This window comes from Gavia stellata, chromosome 2 (genome assembly GCF_030936135.1).
Source record: "Gavia stellata isolate bGavSte3 chromosome 2, bGavSte3.hap2, whole genome shotgun sequence".
Taxonomy (NCBI): Eukaryota; Metazoa; Chordata; class Aves; order Gaviiformes; family Gaviidae; genus Gavia; species Gavia stellata.
This window is the reverse complement of record NC_082595.1, coordinates 79,930,357-79,955,777: the sequence shown is the minus strand read 5'-3', so window position 1 is coordinate 79,955,777 and position 25,421 is coordinate 79,930,357. Positions and strand designations below refer to the sequence as shown.

General features: G+C 38.1%; 1 protein-coding gene across 4 annotated transcripts in view; it reads left to right on the top strand.

The window, feature by feature from the left end:
- Nucleotides 1-25,421, top strand: part of SMAP1 (small ArfGAP 1) — a 108,715-nt gene that overhangs the window by 25,818 nt on the left and 57,476 nt on the right. For all 4 annotated transcript variants that reach the window (XM_059835928.1, XM_059835929.1, XM_059835926.1 and 1 more), the window contains exons 2-4: nucleotides 4,132-4,265; nucleotides 4,973-5,058; nucleotides 8,803-8,878. In XM_059835928.1, the coding sequence (XP_059691911.1) occupies nucleotides 4,132-4,265; nucleotides 4,973-5,058; nucleotides 8,803-8,878 (296 nt within the window). The remainder of the gene's footprint in view (nucleotides 1-4,131; nucleotides 4,266-4,972; nucleotides 5,059-8,802; nucleotides 8,879-25,421) is intronic.

Sequence of the window (25,421 nt, the reverse complement as noted above, 5' to 3'; positions counted from 1 at the left end):
TTTAAGGTTTACTTAATTTGTTAATGTCAGACCATCCTAAGGAAGGGTGTCAGGTGTTCACAAAAATGACCTAATGCATTCAAAACCTTGTCTTGATAATTTCTTTGGATAATAGCACACACTTTCACAGCTGACCTTACCTAATTACCTATTAACTGAAAAGGAAATTTAAGGCTCATCAGTAGACAAATACAGAAAAGAAGTAGTTTATATTGAAGAAAAAATATTAGATTCTCATCTTGGCAGCAGCAATCTGCCTTTGGGTTACTGAAGTTTTTTCCTTGGTTCATTCAGGCAGTGTTTCAGGGACTTCGTAGTATCCTAGTATATAGTCTAGTATAAATGTTGGTCATTTTCAGGACAGCGCAAGTCATATGGCTTTTTTCCTTAAACTAACTTTAGCAAAGGATGAAAGAGACTGAAAATATTTTTAAGCAGTTAAGTTATCCGTATTTTAAATGACTGAAGAAATTACTCAAAGAATATTTTTATATCAGAGTGGTGCAGCAAGCTGCTGAAGTGCAGTTCAGCTCTTCTAGTAAAAAGCTTGTATTCAAATGGCTTTTGTAATTTTATTCTTAGGTCAAACAGTATTTCATGTTAATATTGGCTGATTGGAGTTGCACTGTATAATGCAGTTCTTGATAGGTAAAATAGCATTACTACTGACATGTAAAGGTGTTTTAAATAGCATAAAATAGTGGTCATCAAGATTCTTAAAGTCCACTCTTCATTTCTGAAACCAAATGTCTGTCATCTTAATTGGGTAGCAAAATACATACGGCAAATAAACTAGATTACTTTTATAATTTTGCTGAAGAAAAACAAATGTATGTTTAAGGACCCAATGAGAAGAAACCTGTGACTATTTCTATTAAGTACAAAATATTTCCTGTGTACAGAAATAAGGATACTGACTTCATACAGAATTGAGATAACTGTAAATTGTTTATTGAATCAGTCCAAATTACTGTTAAACATTTCTCACCCAGGAAGGTTTATAGACTAAGCTTTAGTTGACTGTTTGGTTAAGTCAAGCACAGCTGGTTTGATGCCCACACAGAAAACATTATTTTGTAACTTCTTTTGCCTACTGCTTGACTGTGGCTGTAATTGATTTGTATTAATTAAAACATTTTCCATTTGAAGTGTTTAATATTGCATATTGTCATTAGTCTGAAATGAATTCAGAGATTACACACGAACATTTTTGTCTGGCCTCAGGATTGTCTGTTACACCACTGCTTAATTTGTTACTTTATTGCTTAAATGTATTTGATTTCCCTAAGTTATTTCAGAAATAAGTACAAATTAATGAAATCTGAGCTTCTGGGAAAATACGAAACTGTTCTTTTCCAGGAGAAAACCAGCTAATTCACAAGTTGTGTTATGATTTTTCTTTTTGTTAACAAAATTCTAAGTTAAAATATTACAATACAAAGTTAATGATCTCCCTCTTCATTTGTTAAGGTAGACTTCAGTCATGTCAAGCCCTCATTCCGGTTTTGTCTTGTTAACGTAGAACTTGCCCATCTGGGATGTCATAGCTGAGGAAGAACCTGAAGAATAGGAGGCTCATGTGATGTGTAGTTGTACAAACTCTGTTGTGGTAAAAAGTTTGTAGTGGCTGTGTAAATACCCTATGTGATAAAAATATGGACAGCATATAGATACTACAGATAAACAGCGCCTGTCCCTATAGTAACCTGATCAAAACTGGTTTCCCTCTTTAGAAGGGACATCCCTGGGTTATAGGTTGGGTGAAAAACTGGAGAAGCTGTTGGGCACACAAGACCTTGCCTTAGTTTTTAGTTTCTAAACCATCATGGCTACATTAAGCAATTGCATAAGCTGAGGTACTTCATCTACAATGGAGTGGCTAAGGAGGCTTTTTGATTACGTTTTTTCTGGTGTTCTACTCTAGCTGAAGCTTGATTAGTATGTTGAGGCAAATGGCCTGCAAAACTCTATCCTGGAGCACTAAAACTTAAAGTAGTATAGATTGTAAGTGGGATTTTCCTGTACTATAGATCTACACAGACTGTAAGGACAGGGTGAATATTTTGTGTCTGTAGTGTTTTATAGGGGAAAATAAAAAGGTAGGTCAACAGGTTGCTAGTTGAGCTATTTAAGACACACTTTGCGAACAGCTTGACTGTTCATTCTTAACTGACAACTAGTAGTTTTAACGTAGCAGTGCCATGTGGGAAATATCTTTAGTTTCAATGAGTAACTGTTAGATCTCTTGACCTCTGAAATCTAATTTATGATGGTAGCACTTATTTCAAAAACTGCCAGTCATCTTAATCATTTTGGTCTTAAAGGTCAAGCAATGGACATCATCAGATGGTCTGACTTTTTGAGATATTGAACAAGAGCAATTAAAAGCAAGGTGGCTACCCAAAATATAGCCAGTATTTCCACTAGTAAGAGGAAGGCTTCTTGCAACAAATCTGGGGAGCTGTGAATGTGAGTACCAATTCAAAAGAATGGACTTTAACTGAAAGGATTTCTCCTGCTTCCTTGTTTTGGCTATTGCTGTACAGTGCTTGCACACTATTGGGGCTTTTCTTTTTTCTGTTCTGCCCTGTGCAGATGAGTAGGCTAGGGGTGGATGGGCAAGAAATTGGGAGGAGACACAGCTGGAACAGCTGCTGACTCTAATTGACCATTCCATACCATATGATGATGTGCTTACCAATAAATGCTCCAGGAAAGGAGGAGGAAGAAAGGGCATTCTTAGTTATGGTGTTGTCTTCCAAAGCAAGTGTTTTGTGTGCTGAGGCCTGGCTTTCTAGGAAGTGGCTGGACCTGCCTGCTGTTGGGAAGTAGTGAAGAAATCCTTTTTTTTCTTTCCTTTGCTTGTGCAGTTTCTGCCAAGTTTTCTCACCTTCCTTCTCTTTTCTCCCTGTCCTGCAGGAGGCGAGAGTAAGCAAGCAGCTCTGTGGGTATTTGGCTGGGGTCAACCCAACACAGTCATAAGCTAAAGATCAGGAGAGGGAGGCATAAAATTCTTTTCTAGGCCCCAGGAAAGTGTTCGTACAATATACTAATATAGAAATGCAAGCTGCTGCAGTTGCATGAGTAGTCTAGATGCACATCTGTCATACAAAGGTGGAAAATAATTGCTTGAAATGTTTTCTAACTCTTCAATGCACCATCTTGCTTTTGATGGTGAATTATTTAATCTCTGAACTCCTTAGAGCTCAGAACTAGATGAATTTTAAAGCAGTGCCTTTAACAGTGGTGGTGTATAGAGCCGGAATAAAACCGTTACAAATGTGTTGAATTTGAGACTCTGTAGTTACTTCAAGTCAGACATCCCAAGTGTCACTGTGGGCGTTCAGGCCAGCATACTTTAGGTCTGTCTCAACATGCCAGCACAGCTGAGAAACAATGGTAAGGTTCATAAATCAACCTGATTCTGTGAGAAAATTCACTGGGCTGTGAATGGCAACTCATACTATAGTTTAGGTATCAAGGGTACTGAAGGTTTTCCACCTTTCGTTCTTACTGAAAGTTTTCCACCTTTCTTAGTCATGGATATTGTCATCACTTGGTTTTGCAAATCTCTGTATAATCATTCCCTAAGAGCTTGCATGCTACTGTTGTAAAGTCTGTGCTCTATGAGGTATTAAAGGATTTGTAGCATGAATATAAGATTGCCCTGCATTTAATTTCAAGTACAGATGCATACTTAGGAAGGTTTTTATTGGAGAAAAAGGGGCAACTTCTACTGATTTCTGCCAATGCTTGCATCTGATGCTTACATCTTGAATAATCCTTATGGCTATGCAAAATCTTCTTGTTACTAGTGAGCCAACTTTCATAAAGTTTTGTTTGGTTTCGGGTTTTTTTTGGGGGGTGAGGAAGGGCAGTGGACGTGACATTTGAGTTAGCCAGATTAAGCTAGGAAGTTATATGTTATGTGACATCACTTAGAAGTAAAAAGCCATAAATAAAATTGCTAACCATGGAGATTGTTAGAAGTAATAGATATCCTAGAGAAACAGCTGTGAGCCTTTATTCAGACTTGTTTATTCCTGTTGTCAGTATAGAATTATGCAAAAGAAAATCTTCATAGTATATGGAATTCTGAAAATAACTAATTTATTTCCTCATTCCCCTTAGGTCCAAGATGGGCCTCTTGGAACACCGGTGTTTTTATTTGCATCAGATGTGCTGGAATACATCGAAATCTTGGGGTACATATATCAAGGGTCAAGTCTGTCAACTTGGACCAATGGACACCAGAGCAAATACAGGTAAAATATCTTAAAATATGTTTTCAATTTGGAGGGAATGCCAGGATTCCTTTTGAAAGGATTTGAATTTATCATGATGCCCCAACTTAAATGTTTTACAATCAGAGTAGTTCTTAATGTCTTATATTTCTGCTGTAATGAGTTTAAGTTCTGAAAACTCACTTCAGAAATTGGTTTAGCTATCTTTTCTGTATCATTTTAGATGTATTGTACCTTGCCGCAGGGACTCTGAAAGCTGCTTCTTTGTTGTATCTGTAGAAAATGAGTTGTAAGCCTTTTCCTTTTCAGTAGGGGACAGTAAGGTAGCATTCACACATCTGTCTGATTTTTGATTACATTCATTTAGTGTACCAAGTACTGACTTTTCCAGGTATGCTGCAGTCTGAAGACTCTTTCTGCTGCCAGACAATTTTCTTACTCCTGTTCCTCCTGGTCTGAAGAGCCATCCTGAGACATGAAAGCTTATCTTTCAATGGATGGTTTAGTTTGCACTGTAAACAGCATCTATGTTGCTTGCTTTTGTCCAACAAGTCTTGGCAGGCAGCCCTTCTGTGCCATGGGAGCATCTCCCGAGCCATCTGGCAGCAGAGAGGTCTCCAAGTTAAAAACTTGCAGTATCATTTAAGCACACCAATAAAATTCTGACCTTTTCAGGATTTAAAGTATTGATGGATATGAACTAACTGTTTTCTACTGCTTTTCCTTAGTGCATGCAGGAAATGGGAAATACTAAAGCAAGACTACTCTATGAAGCTCATCTACCAGAGAACTTCCGAAGACCTCAAACAGATCAGTATCCTTTTTGGTTTAGCTTTCACATTGAAATTACTTCTAATGCAATTTAGATGTTACGACTGTTTCAAGAAACTGCTACATTTGGCAACTCACCTTATTTATTTCATTGATATTGTTGTATAAGAAATGACAGTGGAAGTTGGGAACGGTTCAGAAAAGGTTTAAATTACTTCAGTTATACCAAATCTACTTTCTAATGAGGTTTGGCAAGACCCATTTATTTTTGCTTTCAGAAGAGGTGACTTCATAAATTCCCTGTGTGTAGGAAGTTGCAGTGATACTAGAGAGCTCTTGAATATTCTGTCTTTATCTTGAGTAACTGCCAGCTGAAGTTAGAAGCATTTGAACAGGAAATAATGAGCTGAATGGTAAAGTAAAATAAGCCATTGGATCTTACTCAAGTGAAGTGTGGATTTCTTCCTCTGGATTAAGTATTCTGTAATTTTTTTGGAGTTGAAGCATATACATTCTGTGAACTGTATGAGCACAGATGACTAGCATGGGAATATCTAAATAAACCAAATCTCCCTGACGGCCACCACTTGTGTTGGTGTGTGGTTATCACCAGGTACCTGGAAGGGGAGGGTTGGAAGAAAAATTGTCTACTGCCAATAAATAGCTTTCCTCAAAAAATACCTCTTTTTTGAATGTACTGAATCATTAGGATAATGTGTAATGGCATTAATTTACGTTTGTATTAGCTCCTGATTTAATGAAATTACTCCACAGGTGGGATTTGCTTCACCTGATCTTACTGGAACTCTTTAACTATAATGAGATCCTAAACATCTACTGTTAAGTGAGCTGAATCTTTCCCCAACTCTCTTAGCCTGAGCTGAATCTTTCCCCTGAGCTGAATCATTAGCCTGATAATGATACAGGCTATCGAGGCTGATAAACGGGCTTAATCGTAAACTGCATCTGAATTTTCTCCTTCTAGATCCAAAAGTGATTTTGATTCTTCTGTTAATTAGACACTATGCTCAATGTGCTATTTGCAGAAGATACTTTCGGAAGGGTTAGACTCCTCATTATAAAATGCACTTGAGCAAAACAGATATGTTTTTTCATATTCCAGTAGCTTTTAAATTAAACATACATATGCGTAAGAAAAAAAGTAACTGGAACCAGATAGCACTGCAGTATTCCAGCTGTAATATTCTAGAACTTTATTTCAGCTATAAGACTGAAATACTTTGACTAAAAGTTACTCAAAAGTGGATCTTGAAGATGTATATTTTGTTCTTACTGCAGCTAACTTGAATTCACTGGTGCTATTGCAGGAAAAGCAAGAATGCTTTACTCTAAGTTTTTCTTGTCAGATTAGACCAAAAGTCTCATTTTTAGGCTTTCAGAATAATTGTTTTGTTGACATTGTATATCTTGAAATAATTATATAGCCTTTTGAACAGTTGTCAGTTTCTAAGTGGTGGACTTGGTCAGCTGAAGGTATTTCATTGCATGTGTTTTCTTTATTAAAAAAACAGTGCCAGGAGAGAGGATGCCAACATTTTCTGTTTTATTTCTCAATTTCCCCATAACTTTGGCAGCTACTTACCTACTTGGCATTCATGACAAGCTGTTGTGTTACGGGCTTTTTTTGCCTTTCCTCTTTGTGCTTTGTATCACTACAAAATCACATTGTGTCTCATCAGTATTCTGATTATGAATATTCTCATATTCTGAATATTCTTTTGGATGAACTATGAAAACTCTTCGCATATAATAATCCCTTTTGTATATGTTCTTCTATATTAGTGCTACAGGAAGTTAAACACTATAATATACTTATTTCTATTTTTTAGGTAGTAGAATGAAGACACAGGAGAAACGTGTATGTGGGATCTGCCCAAAATCTCCTGCTAAAAGTCCCCCATCGCTTCTGCTTCTTAATCACAAGACTGACCTTTCTGGGCATTTTTTTTATTCTTCCAGTGTACTTGGTAGGGATGCTCTGGTGTAGAAGCTGAGTTTGAGGATCATCTTGATGTTTTTTTGTATGGCAGCTTTAGCTTCCTGTTTTAAAGTGTTTTTTCCCAAGAGTAGATTGAATATTTTTTTTCTGTCTCTTCATTTTACTCCTTAAACCAGTTTCGGCATCTGTTGAGGTTGCTTTAAATTCTTTTGTTAACAAGAACACAGTAGGTTATTGATCTAAAGAAACTTAGACGTGGTCCAAAAATTCATGCATATTGAAGTGGAGTAACTTGAATAAAGTAGATATTTTTCAAAATACACAACTTAATAACCCAGTGTAATAGCATCCTGAAAAATTAAACCCTATGAAATTTAAATACTTACGATTCTGTGTTAATAATTTGCAAATTAAAACTTTCTAATTGTCTGAAATATCAAGTGTGCATTCTGAGGAAACTGCTAAAAATAGGGAAATATTTATGCAAAAGAACTAAAATATCTAACATCAAGATCTGAGCAACCAAAACTCAGAACACTTGACAAAATAAATGTGCCACCTGGAAATGTTAATTTTGGCAAATAACTAAGACTTTATTTGAGGAAAGGATAGGTTGTTATAAGGTATGTTATAACAATAAAATTTTGAATCTTTTCTGTTTACTACTAAATTAGTTATAATTTAATATGGTTATCCAGTTACAGCCCAAAAGCATGGAAAAAATTACATTCAAATGCAAACTGAAGATGAACTTTCTGAGGGAATTCTGTTTAGTCTTAATAATTTGAAAAGAGGTAGAAAAAAATGTGTTTTTTTCAACTTTTATGAAGCGGTGTCTTCAGGTGACGCTTGCGTACAGTCTGAAACTAAATGTGATTATTGATGATATAATTTGATGCACAGAATGAAGAAACTGAGCTCAGTGTTAAGACATGAGCTAAGGTATCTTTCCATCAATTGAGGAAAAATTGCTATGGAAGTTTAAGATGCAATGAATCTGAGCTTCCACAGTTGCAATTTTGATTTTTGAATGGATAATCACATTGCTGAACAAATTAGTTAAAATTAATCCTACAGATACCAGAGAATCAGCTTTACTAAAGTTAAAAGTATTCACACTGCTTTGGCTGAGCTGCTTTATGAAGCTGAGAGAATAATTGAGTTGTCTTTTTTGTGTTGGAGTTAGTGAGTTATCAGTTCTGGTCTTCTACATCAATATGCTTGCTGCTCTTTCCAACTTTGCTTCAATATCTTTTCATCACTAGTGTTTTAGTTTTCTTTCCCTTCCACAGAGATTTGTTGTAATAGGAGACTCTCATGGAGGACTTGGTGATCTCAGAGAGCTATTTATGATCAGCTTTTGATGTGTGATACAATTTGTGCAAATCAGAGAACAGGTACGTATGTTTCCCCTTTTAGCTGAAGAGAAAGTATTTTTTCTCAAGTTATAATGGTAAACCATACTTTAATTATTTACCATATATGAGTACCTTTGTTCAAGTATTTGCAGTACTACAGCTCTGTAGCTTATAAATACCAAGTGAAAATGTCCTAACTGTGGAACACTGGGTTACTTCTAGTATATCTTTCTCATACTGTTTCATTAAGAGATTAAACTTACTAATTCTCTGTAGTGAAAAAAGCTCTTTTTGGACACTGCAATAGCAATTGTTCTGTATAGAGCAGTTTGTTCTGTTGTTTTAAAACTACAAAATGAGATGGAGCAAGAATCCGGTGCAATTCTTTAATTTGAATAACAAGTCAGCTTTTTAGGTTAATGTTGCTATTTATCTGAATGCATATTTTCCTTAAACTTGCTATTTCCAGAGCTGTGGAATTTTTCATCAGGGATAAGTATGAAAAGAAGAAGTATTATGATAAAAATGCAGTTAATGCCTTCAATGTAAGTAAACAGTTTCTCCAAGAATTCTGTCACTTTTCTGAAAGCTACGTAAGAGAAATGTAGAAAACATTACGTATGTTAACATGTCTTTCACAGTTGAAAACTTTTTGATACAGAGCTAAATGCTTTCTTTGGTATCTCTTGAAAGCTATTCATAAGTTCTAGAAGTTCAACATATATTGTCTATTACATTTATAGTAGCAAAGCGTTATGATCCAACAAATAGCTTGTTTCCTACTCTTTATATTGCATTTTGTTCTCTTTCAGTGATGGGTAGTTCTTCAACAGTATACTTTGAGTCCTTTCTGAGTATCTTTTTCTGTGTTACAGGGATAAGATAGGATTACTTTGTCTTCCCTCATTCTCTGTAACACCTTGATGAGAGATCCTAGGGTGTTTTGGGCCCCTCTTCTGAGCGTCTTATTGCTCTGCTGAATTCCAGACTGTTGCTTGCAGCAAGGTGCACTGTAATAGCAAACACAGGCAGTATGGCAAACCAGCTGTTTAATCATGTAGCTGCGTGCTCACTACAGTAAGTTGGTGAGTGCTTTTCTGGCAAAGCAGTTTTGAGAATGTCGGCTTTTACTGAAGTTCAGAGCCTTGCTCAGGTTTTTTTTTGATACAGCTATTTCTGGGGCGTACAATCTAGTTTATGTATTTTTATTTTTATAGGTATATTTATGCTTAAACACACATTCCTCTATACCTACATTATTTAAGTATAGCCTAACATGTAACTTACTACTCCATCTTACTAGGCAGTGAACTTTGACAGGGAGATGAGTTGCAAGGGTGAGTGTAAAGAGTGGGAGTTCATGCTGCCTTTGCCATCTGAGAAAATGCATCTTTGAATGATGGTTTCATTTTGGAAGGAAAAACACCCAAACCTGGAAAATAGCGAAGTGTATTTCATTAAGCATTGTTGAAGTAGGGCGAAAATTGCTTCACTTAGAAGGTAAAATACAATTGTGGTTTGAATTACACTGTCAGTTACCCTTCTTTTATTCCAAAGTAGAAAATAGGAAGAATTGTTTAAAATTGTACCTCTTTAAAAAGTTGAAAGACTCCCAAGATCTTTCTAAACAGAGAACCTAGGTGTCTAATATAGTAGTCTACTGCTGCCTTAATATGTTTGAAGGAGTAATCAGATTTTGCTTTATAGAATCACTTACCTGTCATAGCAGCAAGAATAGAATCCAGACAAGTTGGAGATGCATGTTACGGCTGAGTAGGGAACACCACTTTATTTCTTCCTACTTGGGCTTTTCTTTCATTGACTAATGCAAATGGTATAATCTCTCTGAGATAAGAACAAAATCGGTTTATGAAATATTTTAGCCATAGATGACTCATGCACATTCACGTTTACCTGCATTTATTCAAGGCCACCAAACATAACGTTTGAGGTAGGCAATCTAAAATCACAGTTACTGCAAAATCCTAAAAGTATACAATACTAAATTAGCTGAGGTGGCGTAGCTCCTGTAGTCCTAGTCTGCTGCTTGTACAGGGTTACTCTCCTTGGCTCTGGTTCCAGCCCCACTCGCATGCGTTTGTAGTGCTGTGACTGGTATTCAGTGATCACCTTTTGAGTGGGCCTGCGACTGACAGGGAAGAGGAAGAAAAGGTGAAGCTGGGCCGCCATTCTGCATGTCTGATATGCTGGTTTTCTGCTCCTGGATACTGTTGGCAGGGAAGAGGGGAAGTTAGCCTACACTGCCAGCACATGGAGGTCTGTGGGGAGTTTGAGAAGAAGGGGGTGAGGAAGGGAGTTTTGCGGGGCTACACGTTTCTGTGCCCCCATGCAGGGGGTGATGACAGTTTCTAAAGCTTTCCTTCTGCAGTCGTGATGACATCTGAGACTCCTTCCCCCTTCCCACCCTGCCAGGAGGTGGCTAAGATTCCCTGGAAACTGAGGGGTGGCTGTGGAGGAGGGGGGAGATTCCTGCTTGTAGCCTTCAACCCTCTGCCAAGTGTTTTGGTGGCATCAAAGCACTTGCTAGCACTATACTTGCATGAGCAATAGTCTTGTGCACTGTTCAGGTGGTGTGTCTGTGCTGTGGCAGGGCAAGCTCTTTTCTTCTGGAAAATTTCTTTACCCCACTTACTTTTGCAGAGGGCACCCTGTGTCCTATTTTTAATTGAAATCAGCATTGCTGGGGTGACGTGAGCTTTTAGCACACTTACTTTTTGTTATCACATTTGAAATAGCAATGCCTTCTGCTTGGATTAGGACCAGTTTAAGTTGGAGATGCAGATGTATGTTGTTGTTTGGTAAAATGAGTCCCTCCTGGGTATGAGCAGGTAATACAGAAGTGCAGAAACAGGCTTGCTATGCCCTAAGGGTTGCTTTCCATAACCAGTAATTTCACTGAGGTGGTGTTTAAAAATCTAAGGGGCTTTCCCAGATTTGGTCTACTGTTACAAGTTGCTTGTGGTAAAAGCTTCCTGTAGGATAAAAGTTGTTTTGAATAGATTCTCTTAAAACATGCAGTACAATATTTATTTTAGCTTAATTTTGGCAAGATCATAAGCTTTTCAAGTTTCTCTAATAGTACATCATCTGTGTTGATGTTAATGTATTCTGTCTGTTGGAGCCCAGGAGTATATGTCAAAGTTCAGTTCTTGGTTCTGTGATGTACAGGATTCACGTATGGTTTTTTCTTTTGTTGCGAAATTTTTATTTATTGTTAATTATGTGAAATGTTTTGTTTTCTGACAACCGTTGTATTACTAAATTTGGTTTTTAGAGACACACACTATAATCACAAAATTAGCTAGTGCAGAGACCAGTAGTGTAATCAAACATGCAGACTAAAAAATAGGCAAATATGAAAAATCAAATTATTTTTTTCACAGTTCACTGAAAAGCAATGCAGGATAAAGCTGTGGGGAAAAAAAAAACCATCTGCAGTTTTATTGGCTAGTTACTTTTTAAATAGAATAATGCATTTAAGCAGAAATCAAATATGCATTAGAAAAATCTAGTGCTGACTGAAAGCAGCCTGACTTTAAAAAATAATTTAAATCTATTAAAATGCATAGATCTCAGAGTTTTCTGATCCATCGTTATTGGGAAAATGTGAAATGCTGGTTCTGTATCAGTGCTCAGGGCTAAATGAATGGTACAATTTACTCGGCTGTTACAAGTGGGTTAGCAGTAAATAGTTACTTCCTTGTTTTCTTGTTCAGACTCAGTGCAGGCTTGTGATTTGTTTATAGAAAGACCTGAGAGACTGACACCCTTGAACAGTGGTGTGTTGGGGTTTTGGTGGTGTTTTTTTTTTCTTTTGGTTGTTTTTTGTGTTTCTGTTTTGTTTGGTACTGGGAAACATTCTGGTATCATTTAGGCCTAATTCTTAACCACAATCTTAGGCTTTAGCCTTGAGAAAAATCTTCTGGAATGTAGCAGGAAAGGTAGCCCCAGGTAGGCAAACTATGGTGCTCTGGGTCAGGTTAGCAGATGTAAGTAGGGCATTTATCAAAGTGATCACACTATGCTTGTCCTTTCTTTTCACAGATGTACTTTCACATGTACTTCAGGTGAAACAAAAAGTAGGAGCTCCAATTCAGAATAAGCAGTGTAGCTGTGGGGGGAAGTCTGGGAAAAAAAAATCAATGGAAATGATGTAGTCATTATTTTTTACCAACACCAATAATACACTTAAAATCAATCTGACATTTTAAGGAATATATTAATGTGGATGACTTTTATGGGTGCCTTTCCGTTTATTTGGTGAATATTTATACTTTTTTAGGTCTTACTTGGAACGGAAACCTTTTTCTAATAATTAGAATTTTTTTTAAGTTATGTATGCGTTTGCTGCTTCATAATGTTGTAAGACAAGATGAAAAAGTTTTAGAAAAATGTCTTAACAATGCATTTGTAGAAATACTTTATTTCCAGAGCACTGGAGTATTGCCATTTTTTGATTTTTTTTTTTCTGTTTAGCTGCTGTTGAAGTAGCAATATTTTATTTCTAAGTTTTATCCTCATCAATGTAAAGAAGAGAATTTTGAATATATTAGCCTACTCAGGGAGGCAAACTGATTTTTTTTTTTTGTACCCCATGAAAGTATCTTCAGATGCATGTCAGCTCTATGAAAAACCCTTACAGTTGAAATGATCTGCAAATGCTTAGATACAGTTGTAGGGTTTGATATTATGACTAAAACTCTGGAGACAACTGTATGGTATTTATAACGTTTAGGAAAATGTATCCTTATTATCAAAGTATTCCATTTAAGCAGTGTAGTCCACGACAGAGTTAGAAGTAGTATTTCTCAAGCCAGTGCCTGTCATAATTCTCTCCCAACGTTAATGAGACTCACACAGCTATAAAAGATCAATACTTCCATTCTCAGAAAGTAGTTCATAGTCCTACTGTGGTGAAACCTTGGTTTGTCAAGACTTCTAAAGACCAACTGCATTAGAAACCTATGTCTTGATCTGGCCAGCTGCCTTCCTGTTTTGCTTTGGTATAATGTAATTTTGAAACATTCAGGACTTTATGGTTTTTCATGCTTTTTATGAATGTTTACATTTTTAAAAAGAATAATAATACAAGAAAAACACTTGAAGCTGACAGGATGTTACTTGGGAATATATATATGTATTTGTTCTGTACTAGCAGATGTGATATCACAGAATCACTAAGGTTGGAAAAGACCTGTAAGATCATCAAGTCCAACCACTAACCCAACACCACCATGCCCACTAAACCATGTCCCACAATGCCTCGTCCACACATTGCTTGAACACCTCCAGGGAGGGTGACTCCACCACTTCCCTGGGCAGCTTATTCCAGTGTCTCACCACTCCCTCAGTATAGAAATTTTTCCTAATATCCAGCCTGAACCTCCCCTGGCGCAACTTGAGGCCATTTCCTCTTGTGCTGTTGCTAGTCACTTGGGAGAAGAGACCAGCAACCACCTCTCTGCAACCTCCTTTCAGGTAATTGTAGAGAGCGATGAGGTCTCCCCTCAGCCTCCTCTTCTCCAGACTGAACAACCCCAGTTCCCTCAGCCGCTCCTCATAAGTCTTGTGCTCCAGACCCCTCACCAGCTTCATCACCCTTCTCTGGACACGCTCCAGCACCTCAATGTCCTTCTTGTAGTGAGGGGCCCAAAACTGAACACAGCATTCAAGGTGTGGCCTCACCAGCGCCAAGTACAGGGGCACGATCACCTCCCTGCTCCTGCTGGCCACACTATTTCTGATACAGGCCAGGATGCCATTGGCCTTCTTGGCCACCTGGGCACACTGCTGGCTCATCTTCAGCCGGCTGTCAATCAACACCCCCAGGTCCTTTTCTGCAGGGCAGCTTTCCAGCCACTCATCCCCAAGCCTGTAGCATTGCATGGGGTTGTTGTGGTCCAAGTGCAGGACCTGGCACTTGGCCTTGCTGAACCTCATACAGTTGGCCTGGGCCCATCGATCCAGCCTGTCCAGATCCCTCTGCAGAGCCTTCCTACCCTCCAGCAGATCAGCACTCCCACCCAACTTGGTGTCATCTGCAAACTTGCTGAGGGAGCACTCAATCCCCTCATCCAGATCATTGATAAAGATATTAAACAAGACCAGCCCCACAACTGAGCCCTGGGGGACACCGCTTGTGACCGGCCGCCAACTGTATTTCACTCCATTCACCACAACTCTCTGGGCTCGGCCATCCAGCCAGTTTTTTACCCAGCGAAGAGTGCACCTGTCTAAGCCACGATCCGCCAGCTTCTCCAGGAGAATACTGTGGAAGAGAGTGTGGAAGGCTTTGCTGAAGTCCAGGTAGACAACATCCACAGCCTTTCCCTCATCCCCTCGGCGGGTCACCTGGTCATAGAAGGAGATCAGGTTGGTCAAGCAACCTGAAGTGGTTGTCCAGCAACAATTTGGTATTGTTAATGGCAGGAACTTTTTTTGCTCTTTGACTATTCAATTTAGGAGCAGCAATAGCTGTTAGCAAGTTAACTTATTTTAAATATCCTCAGCATAATATTGTCCTCCTAGAATTAATTTTCTGTCAAACCCCCTTCTTGATTTTTAGGCATACGTAAGCCGTGAATGATGCAAAGTATTGCATAGAATTCAATAAAACAAACTTCACATAGTAGTAAAATGATTAGGGAGTCTTTATCAATGTGGTGCATCTAAGATACGGTAACATGAGCAACTGACTCTGCAATATGCGGTGCTGTTTGACTTGGTTTATCCCTGAAAGCTTGTACAATGTAATTGAGAGCTTGAGTCACTTCTGTAGTTAACTACAGACAGTTACCATAGATCGAGTGGTGTGACGTAATTTTGGATGTTAAAACTCTCCTTCATGTGTGTGCTGACATGAAACTGTTCAGGAATATCGTTCCACTTCAGACTTGCACCTGATTATCAATTTCAAGCATAGGCAAATCCTTCTATATTGATCGTAGGGTTTTTTTCACACAAGAATCCTACAACTGAAGGGTAAAGCATGCAAAGCAGTTTCTCCTCTAACAATCTTAGTCCTGAAGACTGTTGCTTATTAAATCTTTTGTTTGCTTTGGGCTCTCATTAAACTCTTTATGCTCTTTTAGTTTACTGTCTCCTGGAGCACTCTTCTAAGAGCACAGCTTACAATTATACAAACACCTTTTCCCATGAATCTGAACTTGTATGCTTAAATAAAGGACTTGAAGGACTTTTTCAGTCTTGTTGCAGTAAATTTAAGTGGACCAAATTTGAGCCTTGTTGGAGACAGAAAACATATTCCAAGAGAATGAAATACAAAGCTATCGTGATTTTTTTTTTAGGAGAATAAAGTGCCTTACTATTTTAGAGAGACTTCTTATTCCAGCAGAGAAGACTTGCATAGTTCTGAATCTGGATATACAAAAGGAACTCCCAAATGGAAAAACACTGTACAAGCTAGGCAGCTGTCTGCCTTAACTTACTTCCTTTTTAGTCTTGTTTTTTTGGGGGTTGTTTTTTCTTCCCTTTTTTCCCGGCTTAGGCTTTTCTCCCATGTTCTTCTCACCAGACCTTAGCACAATTGTAGTTACTCTTTTGTTTCTGGTTTTTTTTTTTTTTTTGCTTTTATGTTTTTGTCTGGGATATATTGGTAATTTTCTGCATAACTTGGTATTATCTTACTTCCTTATACCATTTTCTACTGCTTCCAAGAAAAAACATGGATGAAGATGGTGATGCTGAGCCAGGAAAGAAAGTTGGGTTGGTAAGACTTCTAACTGCAGCCAGTGCATTTGTGCAAGGGGATGTTTTTTTTTTTACTTAATTTCCTGTGGTGATACTTTCTTGGAAGCTGTGGCAGATCTAGCTAGTCTTGACTTTCGGGCCAGGTTCTTCTCCCAGTTCTCATGAAATTTGTTACCTGTATTGGGGCAACAGTTTTTACAGTAGATTTTCTAACATCACCAGCAGAAGTAAGAGATGTTTAATGAATAGAAATTGGAATGTTTGCAGTTCATTAACAGAAATTCTGTTGCAGGCTGAAAAAAATGACATCATGGTGTATTCATGGCTGTCATCTTGGTTGCACTATCTTAACTTTAGATTCTTGGATGATGTACAGCTTGGTTTGAATGAAGGATGAGGAGTGTTCTCAGGAATCTATTCAGAATATCACAACAAATGCTTGCAGGCAGACTGCTTTTTCCAGTGCAAGAGAGCAGATTTCAAGTGTTAATTCACACTTGTGACTATCACAACAAAGCGGTTATTTGACAAGATCACTTTTTGGCCTTGTTGCTTTCCCTTGGTTATCTAATCAATTCTAAGACAATGTAGTTGAATCCAGAACTGAAAATGGAAGATTGCTGGAGAGATCGCTTTCTAGTTTAGAAAAAGTTTTTCAGAGATTAGACTTACCCATATTAGTGACTGTAGTAATAAAACCTGAAGAGTAAGACTGTATTGCTTCCCCTCCATACTTACATCTTAAGAAATAGATAGGCATTGTCTGCTTAATTAATGTGAAGGCAGTTCCTGGTTGTATAGGAATATGAGTGTGTAACAACTTATCAGTCTGGTAGCTCTTCACTTCAGAATTAGTAATGAGTTTTGAAGAACAGAAGTCCTATTGTTTAAGAGAGAAAATATGCATATATCATCTTTCTCATCATTGTTAAAGAATTTAGCTGATTCCAAGGTTGTTTATTTAGTATTCCTGTCTAATATCTGCCCATCCTTTAATAGGTTTATCACCAGTACCTGGAATGATGTCTCAGGTGACAATAATGAGTAGAATTTGCTCTTATTGAAGGGAAGGTGTTATGAAAGGTCAGAGCCCTTGGCTTGGTACAGGTCTGAACAGACCAGATAAAAATGCATTGACTGGGTTTCTGTGCTTGGGCTTGATTTTTGGCTACAAATAGAATAATTCAATATTGTGACTATACCTGACAGGTTGAAGTGCTCAAAGGGCAACTTGACTTATCTTCAGCAGAAGTCATTCGTTCACTGTGGAAATAAGGCAGAAGTATGGCAGGATCAGTGGCTCCAGGACTAGTGCTCTGCATCTCCCAAATACTTCAGGATGTTTGTTTTTATGAAAGTAATTTCTGAGAAGAGATCATCTTGACTGATGATCTCTGTATTAAGTCCCAAATACTTGTAATCAAAACTATGCAACTGGTAAGGTGGAGGGACAGTTGTTAATGAGGCTCATGATCTTAGGTGCAGTGGCCAAGAGAAATAGCAAATGTTGCTTGCTTTAGGTTTTTGGGAATTAGTAAGAATCTCCCAAAATTACTAATTAAAGGAAGTAACCTTTGAAGTAGATGATTACACAGATTACCAGTAAGCCAAGAGGAAATGTGTGATTTTTTTTTTTTTTAGAACTGAGGTTCCAGAAAGAATAAAATCTGTCTGAAATACACTATTGAGTAACAGCTGCTGGCATGATTCTTTGAGACACAGGACTGCACTAATGAAGGGGTTTCTAGTACCCAATCTGAATAATTTAATTTGACTGTATCTACATGCTGCAAAGTTAGTGTACTGAGGTTGCACAGATGTTTAGGAAATCAAGTTCGAAGCAATCATATTTCCCAATTTTTCAAAAAAATTTGATGTAAAATAAGAAAGATTCTTTTTACCATTTTTAAGCTTTTGCTTATTTTTATATTTAATACAACGACCCTTATGCCATACAAGTAATGAAGAGAAGCAGAGAGGTCACTGTGTTGGGTGTGGATAAAGATTAGCTATGTCAGCATTATCACAAACAATCTCTGCACCTTTTAATAAAAATAAGTGCATAGGAAAAGAAAGAGCACAACTTCTCAGAATGCATATGGAAATTGCCTTATGCAGGGTGGATGGTGAATCAACTTAAGTGGATTCCAGATACTTTCAGTCTCAAAAATTATGAACTGGCACAATCTATTCCACTACATGGAGTGTGAATATGTTATCATGACCTGACAATGTTTAGAGAATAGTAAACAAAGTTTCTATATTTAAGAAGGGGTGTGAATTATGTATGGAGCAGAAATTCCATGTGAATCTTAAGTTCACTGAAGGAAAAGAATAATGGGTCTACATTTTCCATGCTTTCCTAAGACATTGTGTATAATTTAAGAAGTGTGAACTTATACAGGCAACTGGATAAAATGTGATGTGAATTTAGAGATTGTGATGCCACATTTTGCAGAAAGTTATCTTAAAGGAGATTGAATCTATAGTACATTTTGCAGAATCACTAAGGTTGGAAAAGACCTGTAAGATCATCAAGTCCAACCATCAAACCAACACCACCATGCCCATTAAACCATGTCCCACAATGCCTCGTCCACATGTTCCTTGAACACCTCCAGTGAGGGTGACTCCACCACTTCCCTGGGCAGCTTATTCCAGTGTCTCACCACTCTCTCAGTAAAGACATTTTTCCTAATATCCAGCCTGAACCTCCCCTGGTGCAACTTGAGGCCATTTCCTCTTGTCCTGTTGCTAGTCACTTGGGAGAAGAGACCAACACCCACCTCTCTGCAACCTCCTATCAGGTAATTGTAGAAAGCGATGAGGTCTCCCCTCAGCCTCCTCTTCTGCAGACTGAAGAACCCCAGTTCCCTCAGCTGCTCCTCATAAGACTTGTGCTCCAGACCCCTCACCAGCTTCATCGCCCTTCTCTAGACATGCTCCAGCACCTCAGTATTCAAACTCACCAGCGCCTTAAGATAGATAAACTGGGGTATGATAGGGTATGTGAACAGTAAGTTTATAGTAGCTAGCATTGAGAATCATTCAGTCATTGGCTTGGAGAGAGGTTACCAGCTACCCCTCCCAATATTGCAAGAACCATAGTGGGTTTTTTAGTGGTCTATGAAGAATTTGTGATTCAAGTGATATGAAGTATTTTTGAAATATGCTAATGCAGATAGGCATCAATAGGAAGCACTGAAATACCGTATAAGAATTATGACTTGAGGGCAGGGATAGTGAAAGTGGGATAAATTATTTTGTAAGATCATGCTGTTAGAATGAGTTGAATTATAGAATTCAGAATAGCTCAGGCTGGAAGGGACCCTAGGAGATCATCCAATTCCCCCTGCTTAAAGTGGGGTCAACTAGAACAGGTTGCTTAGAGTTGTGTCCAGTTGGGTTTTGAATATCTCCAGGGCTGGAGACTCCACAACCTCTCTGGGTAACCTGTTCCCAGTATTCAACCACCCCCACAGTAAAAAAAAAAAAAAAGTTTGTTATGATGTTTCAGTGGAATTTCCTGTGTTTCTGTTTATGTTCAGTGTCTCTTGGTCCTGTTTCTGGATACCACAGGCAACAGCTCCCTGCCACCAGGTATATATGCACATTAAAAAGACTTCTTGCCTCCTTTCCCTCCCATTAGCTTTCTTTCCTCCAGGCTAAACAATCTCAACTCACTAAGCCTCTCCTTATCTGAAAGGTGCTCCAATCCTTTAATCATCTTAGTGCCCCTTTGCTGGACTTGCTCCAGTCTTCCCGTCTCTCTTGTACTTGTGAGTCCAGAACTGGCAACGTTGCTAGCTCATGTCCAGCTTGTTCACCAGGACCTCCAGGTCCTATTCTGCAAATCTGCTTTCCAGCCAATTGACACCCAGCCTATACTGATGCATGGGGTTGTTCCTCCCCAGGTGCAGGACTTTGCACTTTCCTTTGAAGTTGATGTGGCTCCTGTTGACCCATCCTATCAAGGGTGCTCTGAATGGCAGCACACCTATCTAGTGTATCAACGCCTCCTCCTCATTTTGTATCATCTGCAACCTTGCTGATGGTGTACTCTGACATTGTGTAGGGCATAAATGAAGAAGCTAAATAGCTGGCCCCAGTATCAGCTCCTGAGGGTACCACTAGTGACTACCTTTAACCATTGCTGGGCAAAGTCCAGCTCAAGCGAATGAGTTACAGAAGCCAGGGTGTGGGTTTTCAGTATACTGGCTGCATTCTTAGTAGCTCCCACGTGCAAGGTCTTGTTTTCCCCACTTCTGTAAGTGCTTTCATTTGAGCAGTAGTTCATTCAGCTGGACTGCCTAGCTACAAGTTACTATGTCTGCGTAAACAAAAATTCTGCCAAAGCTGAAATCTGCAGTGACTGTGTTGCCAGTTTAACATGGATCATGAAAATGTAAATGATCCGATATGCAGCAGGGCAAGCCACTTAGGAGGTAAAAAAGGTATTGTTCTGAAGTGTTGGGAAGCTCTCATTAAAGACAGTTTTCCCTGGAACAAATACAGAAAACATCTCTTAGCTTGGACAGGGGAAATGGAGAGCAATCCAGTAAGAGGTTAAAAGCATCTGTTTTGTTTGTCCTGTGTCAGCCTTTAATTTAAGCCATAGTGACTCTCTGTAATATCTCAAGAGGTCGTTATCTAAAGGAGAAGCTAAATAATCTAAAAAAATGTGGGCAACAATAGGTATGGATGCTCTTCGTCAGAGTTGGAAAAAGTATTTTGCAATCAAGTCTAATACTATTAAATATATCTGTATTTCCCAGAACATTGAATAATTGCATCTCTGCTTGATGTAAATTTTATGAATGTCTATAGCTCTGCACACATCCAGAACTACAGCTAGCTTTTACACAAGCTTCACCGTATTTGTGTAACGAGATATGGGCACTCTGAAGGGATGGAGGAGTGGTGAGCGTGTTCAGAATATTGATGGAACAGCAGTACCGGCTTCTTTGAAAAGCCAGCTACTGCTGTGTTTTGTGAAACGTGGGACACAATCTTTCTTACGTGGTGGCTAGCAGTTAGAGCACTGAAGGAGGGAAACATTTTAGTAACTTTAAAAAAAGCCTTGCTAGTTCACCTGAAGAACTTCCGCAGAAATTAATAGATAAATGTTATTAATAGTGCATTAGAATTGTACTCTTTTCAGTATTTTGAGAATAGGCTTCTTCAAAAAATGCTAAGCAATTGGTTGTGTGTTTATATGCATCTAAGAGCACTGTGTAATTGCTACTGCTTGAAAATAAAATACTAATTTTAATGTTGTCAACATTCACTGAAGATGTACAGTAATAAAGTCAAAAGTCTGCTGAAATGAGAAAAACATATGTAGTAGCTGAACTTAAAACCTGTAAAATGAGTGTAGAGCAGTCGTCTTCATTTAGGTTATTTCCCCATATATTGTGTGCCTATAATGGCCACTCGAGGGCACCTTTGTATTTGGTTCAGCTGCTAATTTCCTGAATATATTTGACATAATTTGATAACACACTCACTTTTTAATCTCTTGAATCTTCTGAGTGATAGCACCCTAAATTTCATGTTTAAATAGAAGATTAATACAGGTTTCTAAAGCTTTAACTTGAACCCTTTTTAATAAAAGGCTAAGTAACCACATGCACTACATCAAGAGTATGATTTTGGAAAAACTACAAATAAAATTTGATGAAAATTTTATTTGGTACATTGACCTTAATGACCATAAGTGTTTCTATGATTGTTATCTACCATCAGAAATATGCTAGAGCAAACTGAACTGAAGTAAAATCATTCTTAAGTCTTGTATGCTATGTTCTTTGACAGCTTCATTTAGTGCTTCTTTAAGCTTGCTTTTTTCACTTGAAATCATAGTCTGGTGCATAGACTACATCAGAGCCATGAGGCTGAATACTGTTGGTATTCATGCTTTTATGTGAACTATTAACATAGTGTATATTTGGATAGTGCCACTACTAAGTAATAACTTAATAAATACTATAGAAGTTTTTAATGGACAAAATAGGGACAGGTGACACATTTCCGTGTAAGAGAGGCAGGGAACTGGAGTAATATTGTAAACCTGCAGATCCTTTCTTTTCTGATCTTATGTTTTTTTATGAACCTAAAAGTCTCTCAGAACATAGGTGAAAATGACATCTTAAAGTACTATAGCATGTGTATGTATTTTCTTGCTCAGCACTGAGTGTACATGATGCTTTAAAGATAGTATTGAGTTTCATTATGCAAAATAGTTACTTTTACTTTATCAGCTTTCTAAAAAGGAGTACCAAAACACAAACAACACAAAGAGATTCAAGAATTGCTAAAAATGAAATTACTACAAGTTTTTTGGTCTGAAACATGATCAAAGTTTTGTGGATATATGACTATAAATGTGGAAGCTTAAACAGCTCCTTGCCTTAATTCCCTCTTTTAGGCAATTCTGAGTTCACCTCTTAATCAAGAGACTCAACTACTCTTAAGTTAAAAACTAAAATGAAATATTCAGATGCTAGTTGTCAGTTTGCAGTACATTGTTAATGCACACAAGCACATCAACTTTATTGTTTTCCTAGCGGCATATGTGGTTAGTTGCAGGGGTTGCCATCAGTTTTTTCTGGTACTTAAAAGCACCAATAATCAAGGATGTCTTAGTTAACAACTTTCCGGAGCATAGTGCTAACATAAGTTATCAGAGTAGATCAGTGTGTGCTTCTTAAATCCTGGAAGATGGCTAGAAATGGCTTTTTGGATGTTAATGTAGAAATTAATCTAAATTTACAGGTGTGGCCAAAAGTGGGAGAGGTATTGGTCACTTGTCTTTAGTGATTATGATGACAAAACTTAATTTCTTAGTACCTACTTGCTCAAATGTCTTTTTCCCTTGGAACTAAATTAAACAAAGATATTTTCTACCTTTCCTACTGTCTGCTCTACGGACTTCATAATTGGTGTCAGTATTGGCCAGTTTTTCTAGAAACTGATTCTTTAGCTTTTTTCTCTTTGTTTCCACTGGAATACAACAATTGGATTAAAACTGACAAATTAGAAAAGTGATAACAGAAGACAGTTATTGCTGTGGAATAGTGGTTTTTTTGCAAACCAGATTTTTTTTTTCCCTCTACACTAAAGAGGGGAATGTCTGCTTGTAAACAACAGTTTTTTCAGGTACTCAGACTTGGACCCAAGCATGGAGTAGACCTTCCTTTACTGATGCTTCTGATCAAGCTTATAGAAACAAGTCATTATTAATAAAGGCTGATAAATATTAAATAGAAAACCCATATGTTACTTTGATGTGCGATTACATAGTGCTGCTTTTCAGTGATCTCAGTCTCCTAAAAAAACAGTTTTAAAATTATTATTATTAAAACCTTGGTTGGCAATCCTGAGTGGTGATAAGGGTTCTGCTATAAATATTTAAAGTGCATTTGGGGCTTTCAACTAATTAAAGGCACTCCGGGAGAATTGGGTGTGTTTACCTGTCATGGGTGAGTGGTTTGATCTGGGGGTTAGTCTAACCTCAGCGCTCCCACTGCTGGCCACGAATGTGGAAATAGGCCACTGAGTAGATGCTTTCTCATTTGCCATTTGTTGGCAAGCTAATGGACCTCTTCTAACTACAAAAGGGAACAGCTCTATGAGCTACTTTATCACTGCAGTAGTTGTAAAAACAAAGATTTACTGGAAATACAAGCCAGCAGCACACAACTTGTTGTCATCCACTGTTCCTTATCCATGTTTCGTCTGTTCAATAACTAGTATCCCTTATAGCTAATGGTATGTCTGTACTGCAAGCAGGATGTGGAAGGTATTAATACTAACTTTGAAAGGTCTAACCTGGGTTTTGGCAATGAAGTCGTCAGAATAGCGTCAAAGTCATTTAGCATTGACTTATGCTGATGAGAAGGATTATTTGTTGAGTTTTTTGCTATACATTACATCTGTAAAGTGTGCTGCAGTTTGAAAATAAGAACATACCGCAACCTTTCAAAGTAAGACTTGGGGGACAGTACAAGGGAAAACAAAACCTGTGAACTTTTATTGACATCTCAGAATAACAAGCAACTTCACTTGGTTTGCTAAAATACAGGGTTAGTTCAGGTTAAAAATGAGCGTTTTGAAATCTGAAAACCAAGTGCTTGATGACTAAGGTGTTTGGTTTCTCTTTGTGCTTGAAGAGGGTATTAGCATCTGTAATAATGCCTTGAATATTAGTGAAAACTCAGTCTTCTAACTGAAAAAAAAATCCCAAGATAATAAAAGAATACCCTTACATTGCAGTGTTGTTATAGTTTTTAGTTTTATTTGGTGCTAGTTCTGGTATACGGACATGACACAGTATGACACCTGAGCACGGATGAGGAGCAGAATAGTTGGCGCTTCAGGGACTTGATTCTAGCTGGAGAGCACTGGCTCTTGCTAAGGTTCCTCTGCACTCAGTGTGGGCCATGCTGGATTGCTCTGAGGTCAGGAGGCAGCTGGTTCAGTGCCGGCTGGGAACCTTGACAGGGTTAACAGGTCAGCTGTCCCTTAAGCATCAGTTTGTCCCAGTGGCAAGTATTTATGCAGGCTTCTCTGGTACCTTGATCGGCTCTTGTTACTCTCTCAGCTCTTGATACTCTTTTGACTGCTTAACCACTCACCACTATGGACTGGACCAGCCTCTCTTTTAATTCTGTTTTATGTTTAGCTTTATCCAGCAACTCAGTTTGACTTGATTGGATTTTTTCATTCAGATTTCCTTATCTGGCACAGCATGGTAGATAACAAATTTAACATGATGCAGTGGTGATAAAGCTATTCAGCAGCCCAAACTCATGCTATTGCTTTCATTCTATGAACTGAATCAATTCTTTGTACATTGTAATGTGTCTTCTCTTAAAGATTAGCTTCAGTCATATGCCTTTTGTACTCTTGCTTTGTTGAGTATTTGCATATGTGAGGTGTGCTTTCAAGTGCTGTTTTTTAGCCTGAAGTGAGTGTAGTGCTGCTGTTTATCTTCAAACATTATGCTTGGGCATTTCCCAACTTGTACCTCCTGTTCCATATCCCAGGCTAGACGGCAACTCCTTTTCCCTCTGTCTCCTGCTTATAGCTTGCATGACGCTTCTTCATTACTTGATTTGCAAAACTATAATAATTACTTTCAGGCCTTCATAGGATTACCTTACCCTAGGTTAGATAGTCCCTTAATTTATGAAGATGATATGCAGATTGAGAAGAACTATTATGGAAGGATGGAAATGTGACGCCAACATCTATAGTGCTGATTTCCCCCCAGCACGCAAATGAGATTCTGCTTACCTGGTTCTGTGTGGTGAATAGCTGTTACCTGCTGTTCATCTTGAGAGCTATGAAGCTTCA